Source organism: Microdochium trichocladiopsis (genome assembly GCF_020744255.1).
Source record: "Microdochium trichocladiopsis strain MPI-CAGE-CH-0230 chromosome Unknown B0I36scaffold_4, whole genome shotgun sequence".
In the NCBI taxonomy this organism is placed as follows: Eukaryota; Fungi; Ascomycota; class Sordariomycetes; order Xylariales; family Microdochiaceae; genus Microdochium; species Microdochium trichocladiopsis.
Genome location: NW_025763547.1, coordinates 3,262,316 through 3,274,221, shown reverse-complemented (window position 1 = coordinate 3,274,221; position 11,906 = coordinate 3,262,316). Strand labels below are relative to the sequence as shown.

Here is an 11,906-nt window from a genome sequence, read left to right as displayed (position 1 = left end):
GCGAACAAAATACTCAGCTCAATCAGGCCAGGCTGTAACACGTGGCGGAATGAGCCGTGATAGAGTGTGCCTCAGGCCCTCTGAAACCCCGGGCCATGAAAATCCCCCGCAGCACCTTCGCGTTTGGTAACATTCACCCGCGGAATGCGCTTTCCACCATGTGCGCTCCTGCTCGTGACTCTGTCAGGGTGGGATGCCGGCATGCTGTTCAATCCAGTCCAAGCAACGCTTTGTTGCCACATTGGCCAACCATACTTTGCATAGTGTACAAATCGTGCAGTTACATTTATACTGACATCTAGATTTACATAAGTTCAACTCCTGTGGTCGCAGCGGGCACTGCTCTCGATCAAGTACCGTGCAGCACGTGCTTCCTCCTACCCAGAGCGCACTTAAGCGGACGAACTTCAGACTCGCCCCTTTAAGGGACTGAAGTCGACTTATATATGCGGCTCTGAGCACAACCCATTCCACCACAAGAGCACGCTTAAGCGCGAAGCTCGGGGTTGGGCTGTTTCGGCGCAGGCGGCGGCACAGCACCGCCTTTAGCACCGCCTGAAGTGGCCGCCGCGCTCTCCGCCGCCCGGCGAAGCTTGGCCTCGCGGAATCGCGCCATGCGCACCGCGCGCTCCCGGTCCATGCCCTCCTTGCGACGAGCCATCTTGTCCTCCCGCTCAGCCCGCATCTCGAGCTGGATAGCCTTGGTCTTGGCACGGCGGACCTTCATGGCCACTCTCCTGCTGCCCATCTTGCGCTTCTCGGTGCGCACGAGCGTGCCGAGACGCCAGTTCTCCTCGCGGTACGCGTAGTGGTTGTCCGTGAGCTTGTAAATGCGCTCGTCGCGCGGGTGCGGCTTCCGCCCCGTGCCAGTCCGGGTGACGCTCGTCGGGATGCCCGAGGAAGAGATCTCGGGTTGCTCGGCGGGCGGGACGATCTTGGACGCCGTCAGGTTGAGCTTGCGCTTGCGCATGGCGTGTGGCGGGTACGGCAGCGTGTCGGACTTGTCGAACACGACACCGATGTACTGTCTGTCTGGGTGCTTCGCTGGGTCCTTGTAGTACTTGACGTAGCCTGTGGCCAAGGCAAAGATGGTGTGGTCACGGCCCATGCCGCAGTTCTCGCCGGGAAACCATATCGTGCCTCTTTGCTTGTAGATGATGTTGCCGGGGATGACATAAGAGTCTGCGTGTTGAGAAGAAGCACGTTAGCACCAGAACGACAAGTACCCAAAATTTATTGTCGTTGAATCTGGCCAGAAACGTACCTCCAGTCTTCTTCGCGCCCAGCTTCTTGGGAATCGTCTTGGTATCCCGAAGTTTGTAGGCTCCCTGCGCCTTGACGGCGGCGAATCTCCGACCCTCGACAGCAGCGTTCGCCGCGACAGTGTCCCTCGAGCTTCCCCCTATCCTCAGCCTGCCGAACACATCTTGTAGCTGTCGTGCCGCGGTGATTGGCGCCGCGCTCCTCGTGAAGCCTGCTGTCACGGCTGCCGCGATGGGCCGCTGCAATTGGGACAGCGACATGGCGCTCGTGTGTGCAGCGGTGATTCGGACAATCTGCACACGTCCGTTTCTGCAGTCGAGCTTGTTTGACGGGTGTGCTGCTCTCCGTGGGCCGCTGTCGTCGTGGACGTCGTCGTCCTTTCCGAAGTTCGTGCTGGTCGTGCACAAAAAGCGGCGCCCACTTCAAACGCTCACCTCTCTCCGGCCCAGAAATTTGCGCTTAGTCATGCTGCCCCAGAGCCGCCTGCGAGAACCACCCAGGCCCAGCAAGCTCGCGATAAGGACCGATAGCCAAGCCCGCCGCCATAATTCCAGGTACATGCCACTTGTCTAAACCCGCCTGCCGTCATCTCGAATCCGCCCATTGCACTTACACCTAGATCCAACGTCGCAGAAAACAACTCCCCGGGCAACCCGCCGACAATAACAACAAGACACTCGTCAAACACGTCTCATAAAGAAACAAAAGAAACGTCCGACGACTTTGACAAGCTCAAACCGCATCAAAAAGGGAAACAGAAACCACAAAGATGCGGTCCATACCACTCCTCCTTACAACGCTCCTCGCTTTCCTCCCGGCGCTGGCCTCCGCCCAGTTCGGCGGCTTCTTCGAGCAGATGTTTGGCGGCCAGCAGCAGCAACAACACCACCACCAGCAACAGCACGGCGGAGGCGGCCAGAACGGACCCAGCGACTCGTCCTTCTACCGCTCCAACGTCGACCGGATCACCTGCGACAAGTACCTGTGCCCTGATACCCTCGGTACGTTTGTCTCTTTGTTTTCTCTCTCCTGTCTCTAGTCTTATGCATGCGTATGCGGGCCTCAGAACTCGCTGCATGATATAAAGGTGCTTTTAGACAAAACAAGTCGAGGCCCAAGAATGGAACTTTAAGAAAGCTCGATACGCTGCTAACCATTGCCCCATTTTTCCCTGAGCAATAGCATGCGTCCATTTCCCGCACCACTGCCCGTGCCCTTACCCTGCCAACGAGGAAAAGGTCGAGTTGGCCGACGGTCAGAGGATATGTGTGTCTCGCGGCGGCTTCAAGGAGGGTGAGGCCGCGCGCAAGGTCGAGCTCGCTAGGAAGGGGTTGTTGTGAGCAAGCCATGGGAATGTTGGCGGGAGGGGAAGGTCAGATAGTGCAGGGGAGGAATAACACAAGAACATGGAAAGACGAACAGGCTGGGTTGTACATTCATCAAATCAAGCAGTCGAATGTTACACTGGAACTCGTTGTCCCAGTACGTCTCGTTTTACGAAGCGGCTATCCGCACAGGACGCCATATCGCAAATGCTCTCCTCACTTATGTGCTACCAGTGGCCTCTATGCCGAGAGTGTTGGAACGTAATCATCTGTTTCTGTTTATGGACGCGGCTATGTATCTCCCCTTGTGTTCCCATCTCATGGAACCCGGAAAAGAAATGATATTCGTCAAGCGCAAGATACGCTGGCGTTGAAATTAAGCGGTGCGTGATCATGCCCTTGTAGAGAGCGCTCTCCACTGTAGCCCGGCTGTGACAACCTCCATCTCGCGCAAATATTTCCCACCGCAAGACAGCCAATGAGGTCTGGTCGTACGCTGTCAGTGTCGCGCTGACGTCGTTTTGGTTGCTTAGTCGACAGCTTTGACCTTAGCCCCGTTAATGGTGGGCATGGGTGGCGCGGTCTCGTCATCGTCCTCCTCCGGCGGGATGTCATCCATGTGGCCCAACAGCTTCGCAGCATCTCTCATTTCGTAGTGCTTCTTCCGAAGCTGCTCAAACTTGCGGTGCTTCTCGCGCTCCTCGGCGGACATGCCCGCATACTCGTGCTCGGCATCATGGCTTGCGGTGGCATCGTCATCATGGACATGGACCTTGCTGGGTTTCCGATCTGTGGCGGCAGGTCTCTCCGGGACTTCCTCTTCGGGCTCACCCAGTGAAAGGCCTGGGATCTCGTCTCTCTGCGAAGGTTCGCCATCAAGCATATCCTCATCCTCGTCCTCAGATGGCTCATAGTGCTGAGCGTACGGGGTCTTGGGCTCGGTGATCTTCATGGTCGAGGTGCGTTCTTGCTCAGTGAGATACAGGTTGGCCTCGTCCCACTTGAGTCGTTGGCTCGGCTCCATATCTTCGTCTCCGTCGGCGTGGGAGGTTGCGCGTGAATAGCCCCGGGGTCGGCTGGTCGCGCTGGACGATCTGCGGTGCCCGGCGTTCTTGTTTGTGTTCTCGATGGTGATTTGCTTGTCCGACATGTCCTTCTCGACTGAGGGGGACACGGGCGGGGAGTTTCTGTATGAGTTCTTCAAGATGCCTATGACGGAGATATGGTCAGCATTACACTGCGGTATGGTGGCGACGGATATCAGGTCACAGAGGGAGCTTACCCTTGGGCCGTTGGGGGTGTGGTGGCGGCGTGTGAGCGCCGTGCTCACCCTCTTCGGGGTTGGTCATGATGGGCCTGCGATTACCGGGGCCTCCGCTGATGATGGTGAGGCGCGGAAGAGCGGTTTATGGTGTGCAGGAGTAGTGGGAGGCGACGGCGGCGAGGGTCGCGATGCGAGGTGGCGTGGTGGAGGGACAGATTTGTATGTGAGGGGGCAGATGGACGCAAAGGAGTGAGGCTTGTGTGCGTATGTGTATGTGTATGACGGACAAAGAGGCTGGGCAAGGTCGCGGGGACAAACGGCTGAGCCAGAACGTCACTTGGGGACGGTCACGAGCTGCCTGGCGCAGCAGCGGCGTGATGGTGGGGCGACACATGCGGGAAGCTCAAGCTTCAGTTCAGACCCTGCAAGGCACCTACCTTGCGCGCACACAATGGCGGGGCCAGCCCAGAGTCAACTTGTTCTCCATCAGTCCGGCACTTCCAGGCGTCAATCCTCCATTGCTCAGTGTCATCCATCCTTGCCAGTCTTGCGCCCCGTAGCACGGGACATACCCCTCCGCCTCAAGCAACAGGTCCTGAGTTTGAGTGTCCTTTGACTCTGCGGGGGAGCAACATCAGTGGTCGAGCATGCTAGACCGAAAGGACACCCGTTCACCTCACAAAAATCTCAGCATGAAAGCCGACCGAAGCTCTGTGCTTGCACAGCTTTGGGCTGGGCATCTGCGAGTCGCGCCCATGCATCTCATCCACACCACGAGGCTGCGCATCTGGCAGGCCCAAGAGGGGCCACTGGACTTCGGTGCGGGGTTGCGTGTGGGGTGGCTGGCACAATGACGAAGACTATCAGTAGCAATCATCCCATGCTTTGCGAAGCGATCCCAGAGAGCTCAACAGTCCCACAGGTTCAGACAGTTCCTCCCCAAGCCCAATTGTGAGGGCCGCGTCGAGCTTCCAACGCAGCGCGCCAGCAAGCCGCCTGCAAGCTTCAGAGGGCCTACATATGTAGTGCTCCTCTCGACCTGCACCGTACTCAACACAAGATGGGATTCTAAAAGAGCCTGGAACCCGAGAGACTGGCTACATGCAAGCTCAAGCCTACAAGCTCCCTCGATTCCTAATCGTCATTGCTGCACTACCCAATAGTCCAGCCCGGTCGATCCTCCGGGATTTGAAAAACAGGACAGGCGACGCTAAGAAGCCTACCCCAGACCACGCCATCGCCCTCTCCAGCTTTTTAGCGACAAGGATGCCAGGAAGATTCCGCATTGTCAAAGTAGCGACCCCAAGCCACAAACGTGGCTCTCCACTTCCCACTGACATCATATGGAAAGTCTGTCAGGCAGCAAACGCTGCAAGCCAGCCAACAGTATACGAGACTTCTCCAATGGTAGGATGCCGCCTAAACACTGCCGAGGTTGTCGGTAGTAATCTGGAGGACCCAACGAACGGGAGAAGTGCGCGGGATTAATCATTTGACCAGACAGGTCACAGTAGTAAATGCTCCCATGACACTTGGGCGTGTGGCCAATCGCGACTGTATCCTGAGGATGCTCCAGCTCGTCACACCACACACACACACACACTGGCCACATGGACGGCATGTCCTGGTACTGTGACAATGATGCATGCGAGCCCGACACAATCACATGCCAAGCACAAAGAATTTAATGCACATTTCTGAGCGAAGCCACTTGTCACCACTTGTCGCCCATCGAGCAGGCAGCGGAGCTGGTTCAACTTGGGACCAAGCATTTGACTTATTAGCGTGACGTGTGCCCTATGAGTTCAATCACGATCACCCGTGTCGTGGGTCTTACAACCCGCAAGCTCCTCCACTCATACATAGCTCGAATGATGTTGGCCAAAATGCAAACCCTTTTCCATTTCTTTCAAACACGCTGCCAAACAATACTCTGGATGCTTGTTCTACAAATTTAGCCCGTCCCGACAGACTCGCCACACCAAACCTCAACACGGTGGAGAATATATGAGCCATGCACATTACTCTTCGTCGTCCTTGCCATCAGGCTTGCTCATCATCTTCTTCGTCTGCAGTCGCTTCTTAGGCCGCAACCACTCTTCCATACCCTGCGGCCAAAAGACACGTCCGTCTGGTCCGCCCATGCTGACCTCGCTCTCGGGGATTTTCTCTGCCTCTTTGTTGGGTGCCTCATCCTCACCCGCCTCGGGAGGGTCAGCAGTGTCCGGCATGGCGGCATCGCCGTCTTCGTCCTGGCCCATGGCAGCCTTGTCCGTCTTCTTCTTTGGCGTCGACTTCTTTGCCTTCTTCTTGGTCGCCTTGGGCGGAGGCTTATTCTCGTCATCGCGCTCATGGGGCGCAATGTCGTTGATACGGTCCCAGCCGGGAAGCTTAAAGTTGCGCATCAGGGCAAAGACCGCCTGCTCCTTGTCCTTGGCCTCGATCATCAGATCCATGTCATTCGCGCATGGTGGGAGTGTCGCCACGCGGGGGCTATGCTTGCGCCGCTGCCGCCCGGTGATGGCCTCCGGGCACGGCTCGCTGTAATGCATCTTTTGCGTAATGCCCTTTCGCGTCCAGGTGGCTCTGATACGAGGGTACAGGTCTATGATGTCGTGCGTACCCTCGCGTATCTTGTCCGCGTCAAACATGATGTTGTGGTGGTGATAGTCGAGCACCATTGGAATGTTGAGCTCCTCACATATGGGCAGGAGGTCGTGCACGTGCCACGAGACGTCATCGTTCTCGAGCACGAGGCGCGCCTTGATGCTGGGAGACAGCTTGGCGTAGTTCTCCCGGAATCGATCCAGCGTTGCGGCCTTGTCGCCAAACACGCCGCCCATGTGCAGGATCATGACGGCATCCTTGTTCTGCTGTTCAGGTAAGCGCAGCAATGTCAACATCTCGTCGTGGTACTCAAGATCCCGAATAGCATTCCGCACGACTTCATTGCGTGGTGAGCCGAGTTGTGTGAACTAGATACGGTGGTCAATCGCCGTGTGTTACGAAGGGGTGCTTATGAACAACGGGACCAATCACAGAAGAAAGACATACCTGCCCAGGATGCGTGGTCAAGCGGTGACCCAGCTCCCCAGCGACTTTACCAGCATCTGCCAGCACCTCCGAGGCAAAGGGCGCCAACTTGTACCCGTACTCCTCGTGGCTCGCAAAGGGGAACATCTCAGAGCTCAACCGCATGAACTTGATGCCGTACCTGTCGTTCCACCGCAGCATTTTGACAATGTCGCGCGCATTGGTAAGTCCAAGGTTCTCCACGTAGCGTTGTCCACGTGCCACATCGGCGGGTTGCTTCCTGTCTGGGCGGTTCTTGGTGGGATGTTCTGGCTGGTCCGGGTGCATGAGCGGATGCCTGTGCTCGATGATGGACGCGATACGGCAGGTCCTGGAGCTAAACACGGGCGGGTTTGAAAGGCGGAGGTATGTGTTGAGACAGGCCTGATCAATGTTAATGACACGTATTGCTGGTTGTACTTTTCTAGTGGCCCATGGACGTGAACGTCGACTTACATATCCTAGTCGACCCTTCCACGGCAAGGGCAAGATATCACTGTTTACGGGCGGCGGCCTCCAGGCAGCCTGGCGGATGGCACTCGACTCGTCCTCTAGCGGCATGCCCTCAACTTCATCCTCGCACGGTGATTCCGGGTCCTGGTCGATTTTCTCGCGCGGCGGGGTGCGGCCCCATGCGATGGCCTGCGTCTGATCATCTTTCGTCGCCTTTGGCGCCTCGTCGTTGGCTGTCAGCATCTCGGAGGTGCCTGTTCGCAGTTCCGCGTTGAATAAATTGGTCTCGTCGTGGATAGCGTCAGGCGGTATGCTGAACGAGGTTTCCCCGACGGCAAGCTTCTGCCGCTTGACGGCGTCACGGAACGAGTACTCCATCTCGCGAAGACCCTCCATGGCAATGTCCATCTGGTCGCCGTCGGACTTGTTCTTGCCTGTCCTGCGCTTGTCACGTCCTGTAGACGCCGCCGATGCCTTGTTAGACCCATTCGTCTTCGCGCCTGCAAGAGAGTCGTCGTTCTTTGCCCGGAGGCCCACGCCATCCTTGACGTGCCGGCCTGATCTGCGGGGTCCGAGGCTCGGCATCGTGTTGGCAGGCTCCTCGCTGCCTGGAGGCGTGGTCTGCTGCCGAACTCCGTGTGGTTCCTCTGTATCGGCGGCAGTGGCAGCAGCACTGGATCGCTTCCTTCGCTGGCCCATTGTGAAAGTCGGAGGGTCTCCAGTTATGGGGCTGGAAGAGATATAGGAGGTTGTGTGCGGAGCAATGGCGGCCGCAGGGGGTCGCTGGCGGCGGTTGGGGCGCTGGGCGGCAGGCGCCGGAGCAAACGTCGCGGAGAATGCGCGATGTTGTCGCCAGATATGTGCGAGACGGTCACCGGACAGGGCCTTACAGGGGAGGAGGCTGCCACGGAGCACAATACCCATGGACAGCGTGCAGGTAGAGGATCGGATCGAATTGGAGCAGGAACAGCTCAGCCGATCGGGGAATCGAGTGGATGTCTCTGTCGATGTGCCAATGTGGAGGATGCCCAAGTGGGAAGCAGGATGTGTGTGAAAGAAGGCAGACAACGTTTGACACTTTCAGCCTGGATCCGTCCGCAATGCAAGCCGGGAGTGGACGTTGGGACTGGCAATGGCGAAGGAGCAGCTGCCCAGGCAGGGTCCTGGGCTAGGGCTGCGGCTCGTGATTGAGGTCCCGCCCAGTCCCAGGCGCTCGGCAGCGGCAATGAATGAATGATGACGCATGGCTCTGGAAGGACAGCTGCCAGGCACGCTGGGAGCCGCTTTATCAGGGACCAAATGGTCCGTAGATGCGGTCAGGGCCGGTCCCCGATGTTGTCTAACGTCGACCGATGAGCTCATGGTGCCGCACTAACTTATATCGAGATCGTCAAAGGTGGGGCACGCCCTGGACTCTCTTCCCGCAGGACGTGGAGAGCACTACCGGAACAGATGCGAGGATATGTACGACTCCACTGCGCTAGCGGCTTTCACATCGAGCGATCATCCAGATCTTATTGGCTGGCAGTGGTCAGCCAGGGTTTGGAAACTTCATTGCCAGCAGCATTGCATGTCACCCATGTTGGATTCGAGGAGAGGTCGTCTGGTTCAAGGGGAGGCAAGATTTCGAAGGTCGTCCTTCTACCTCTGAGAAAGGGTGCTCCGCCCTCTTAACATCACCCAAAATAAATCCATCGCTGTGCCAATCCCGCATGTCTCGGCGAAAGTTGTGACTGATGCCAACCGTTTGTTCCTTCCTCCCGCTTGTGGAGCCCGCTCTCTATGCTGTTGAAGCTCATTCGCATTCTGCGCCTGTAGGGGTTATGCAACAAATCGTGCGATGTTTGATCGTCCCGGCTAATTCGTAAATTGGTAAAACAAACTCCCTTCCCCCCTTCGGTCATCAACCCTTGCCTGTAAGTCGGTGTCACCTCCGTTGGCGCTTGGAAGAGGGCTCGGATTTTTGTCCATTGGGCACCAGGCTGTCCTTCTTCTGTTGTGCAAGTCGTATCGCCTCTCTGAGGAGAACCTTCTCGCCCCATCGGACCACGTTGGCCATCTGCTGCCGCCCCGAGAGGACGTTGCTGGTAAGCGTCGCCTCGTCCTCTGCGATGGGGGTCGGATATTGGGCAAGGCGGAGCTCAAACGTGCGATGCAGGATTGTGAACAGGAACTCGTCTCTCTTCTGCTTGTCCGGGATGAGGTCGGGGTGCTGCTTGCGTATTGCCTTGAGGACCGTGGCAATCTGCTCCTGGATGTCTGCAGGAAGGTGCTTCATTGTAGCGTCAGTGGAGATCTCCCCTTTGTCGTCAGGCTCTTCCAAGTCTCGCTCAAGAATGAAGGTGTCGTCGAGCTCTTCTTCCTCGATGTCGTTGATCTAGATCGGTCAGCACGTCGTCCATTCACTGGTCTCGCATTGGAACACTTACAGCCTTGCCGTAGGCCGCATCGTCGAGTCCTAGTACGTCCTTGAGCACAGATTCTACCAAACTCCAAGGGATCTCCACCACGTCGTGGCGGCTGTGGGTTTCCGTGACATAGCCGTATCTCCTCAGGAGTTCGCCATTGCCTAAGGGGCCGTAGTAGTTGAGAATCTCCGTGCCTGCAGGGATGGGCCGGAGACTTGTAGCAGTCAGGGCGTCTTCGCCATGATTAATGTGTGCCTAGCGTTGGTTAGTACTACATCAAGCCAAGTCTGGATGGGGGAGAACGCACATTGGGCTTCGCGTCGGCATTGAGGATATCAGCCATGGGCACCATGCCCATCATGATCTTGCCTTCTTTGTCCTCCACCCACTCATCTTCCTCCTCGGCCTCTTCGTCTTCCTCGTCCTTCTCAAGGTCAAAAGCATAGGCCATGATCGTGCTACCGACCTTGTGAGCTAAAAGCAGCAGCTCGTCTTCTGTGAGCCTGGCCGCGCCTTCCGGATAGAAGATGTGTGCATGCTGCTCGATCACGGGAAACACCCTGGCACGGAACATGTTCTCCGCCTCGTCCCGACCCACTTTTGCAGAAATGGCGCTCGCTTGCAGCTCATCGAGCTCCTTGCTGGACCAGAACATCAGGGTGTCAAAAGACTGAGGCAGGACGTCCAGGTAGGGCTTCCACTTGGACTTGTCGCCCTGAAGAAACTCGTAGAGCAAGATGAGGATGAGCGAGACCCATGAGTCGGGCGCGGTGCTGGTCTCGTCGGCCTCCTCGTCGGCCTCGTTGTCAGCATCCTCGAGGCCCGTGGTGGACTCCTCAAAGACGGCTGGGATCTTCTTGGGCAGATCAGATGTCAAAACATTGATGATGGCGTCTCTGGGGATGGAGAACAAGACGGTGTCCTCGGGAATGTCCTGAGTTGCAACTGCGGAAGGTTGGTCAGTCTGCAGGTCGAGCAGGAAGGGTGCTGGCTGCGCGGGTGCTGCTCACCAATGCCTCTGCCAGCATTGCGACTTCGCAGGTCCTGGATCTCAATGGCCGGTTGGAAGGTGGCGCCAGGCAGAGCCTTGAACCAGCTCAGAAAGGCCCGGGTCTTGTCGTCGAAGCTCGTGTCCGCCATTGCGATCCGCGCCGTCGCTGCTCCTGCGGAAGAGACGCAGCCGCAAGTAAGAATGTGCCTGGTGTCGTGCGGTGCAGGAGCTCTTTGTTCCTAGGCAGAGGATTCCGTGCAAATAACAAAGAGTGAGGCTGGGCGGCTGGCCAGTCAGAGGCAGCGCCTGCGACACGGCGCCTCCCTTTTCTGCTAAGAAAAATCCAGCTGGGCCCCACCCTGCGTTCCGCAGTCGCTCCTTCTGCCAGGGAGAGAGAATGGCATTCCCGAATCCACTGCCACTGCCGGCACTTTGTTTTCCCCATGCCAGGCCAGGCCCTCCCATTGTCCAATTGCGAGGCGCGCGGGAGCACCCGCTGTCCGCTTCGAGGCTACGGGGCCAGGACAGGGGCGGCTCCTCTGGCACGTCGCCATGACCTCGTCCGGGCCTGTCTATTCTCTTGGTGCTGCAGCTCTTGCTCGTCGGCTTGTTGTCTCGGCCGTGCGTAGCATGTTCAGCAGGGTCTCACGATCCAGCCTGAACCCACAGCGTTTGATGGTCACTCCTGACGATTGCGGACCAGCCAAGATATCCACGTCCAGTGCACGGCATACACGAGATGCCGTGACCAGCATCGACGTCCGGTTTCGCGCAGCCAGCCTATCAGCACAGCAGCCGCTATCATTGGCATCGGCCGCACGGTGCCTGATCCCTCGCCCGATCCTGCTCTCGACATTTTGGAGACGGTTGTTTAATCGACTCTGTGCTCGTACTTAAAAAAGGTGACTGGGTCCGTCTCTGCTCTTCCTCTCCGCCCCTGATTCTTAGATCTTGTGGTTCTCTCTTCCTCTCAGCTATCGTCTGGTTCGCATCAGTCTCTCAACGTCCTCCAAGGGCTGTCGAAGACGACCTCAGGCACCCTGGCAACAACCCCCCACCTTGGGAGCACAGCAAAGGCAGAGGGGACCTCGTATACATGATCCTGGCCTCGTCAGCCTCACCCCAACGCT

General features: G+C 57.5%; 5 protein-coding genes across 5 annotated transcripts; 1 reads left to right on the top strand and 4 right to left on the bottom strand.

Moving 5' to 3' along the window:
- Nucleotides 1–257: 257 nt before the first annotated feature.
- B0I36DRAFT_321784 (ribosomal L27 protein-domain-containing protein) lies at nt 258–1,663 on the bottom strand. The gene is made up of 2 exons (XM_046153761.1): nt 1,265–1,663; nt 258–1,182 (listed from the first exon to the last, which is right to left on the bottom strand). The coding sequence occupies exons 1-2, from the start codon at nt 1,521–1,523 to the stop codon at nt 488–490; spliced, it is 954 nt and encodes a 317-aa protein (XP_046014452.1). The 5' UTR covers nt 1,524–1,663; the 3' UTR covers nt 258–487.
- Nucleotides 1,664–2,032: 369 nt separating this feature from the next.
- Nucleotides 2,033–2,603, top strand: B0I36DRAFT_362264 (uncharacterized protein; the record flags this gene model as incomplete). Its single annotated transcript, XM_046158626.1, has 2 exons — nt 2,033–2,264; nt 2,446–2,603. 2 exons carry the CDS (start codon nt 2,033–2,035, stop codon nt 2,601–2,603), a joined length of 390 nt encoding a protein of 129 aa, XP_046014451.1.
- A 514-nt stretch (nt 2,604–3,117) lies between these two features.
- Nucleotides 3,118–3,937, bottom strand: B0I36DRAFT_362263 (uncharacterized protein; the record flags this gene model as incomplete). Its single annotated transcript, XM_046158625.1, has 2 exons — nt 3,118–3,797; nt 3,871–3,937. The coding sequence occupies 2 exons, from the start codon at nt 3,935–3,937 to the stop codon at nt 3,118–3,120; spliced, it is 747 nt and encodes a 248-aa protein (XP_046014450.1).
- A 1,661-nt stretch (nt 3,938–5,598) lies between these two features.
- B0I36DRAFT_321775 (UV-endonuclease UvdE-domain-containing protein) lies at nt 5,599–8,528 on the bottom strand. The gene is made up of 4 exons (XM_046153760.1): nt 7,381–8,528; nt 7,067–7,255; nt 6,907–7,008; nt 5,599–6,827 (listed from the first exon to the last, which is right to left on the bottom strand). The coding sequence occupies exons 1-4, from the start codon at nt 8,074–8,076 to the stop codon at nt 5,874–5,876; spliced, it is 1,941 nt and encodes a 646-aa protein (XP_046014449.1). The 5' UTR covers nt 8,077–8,528; the 3' UTR covers nt 5,599–5,873.
- Nucleotides 8,529–9,304: 776 nt separating this feature from the next.
- On the bottom strand, nt 9,305–10,925 carry B0I36DRAFT_241003 (SET domain-containing protein; the record flags this gene model as incomplete). The annotated part of the gene is made up of 4 exons (XM_046149807.1): nt 9,305–9,754; nt 9,807–10,040; nt 10,093–10,730; nt 10,796–10,925. 4 exons carry the CDS (start codon nt 10,923–10,925, stop codon nt 9,305–9,307), a joined length of 1,452 nt encoding a protein of 483 aa, XP_046014448.1.
- Nucleotides 10,926–11,906: the final 981 nt, after the last annotated feature.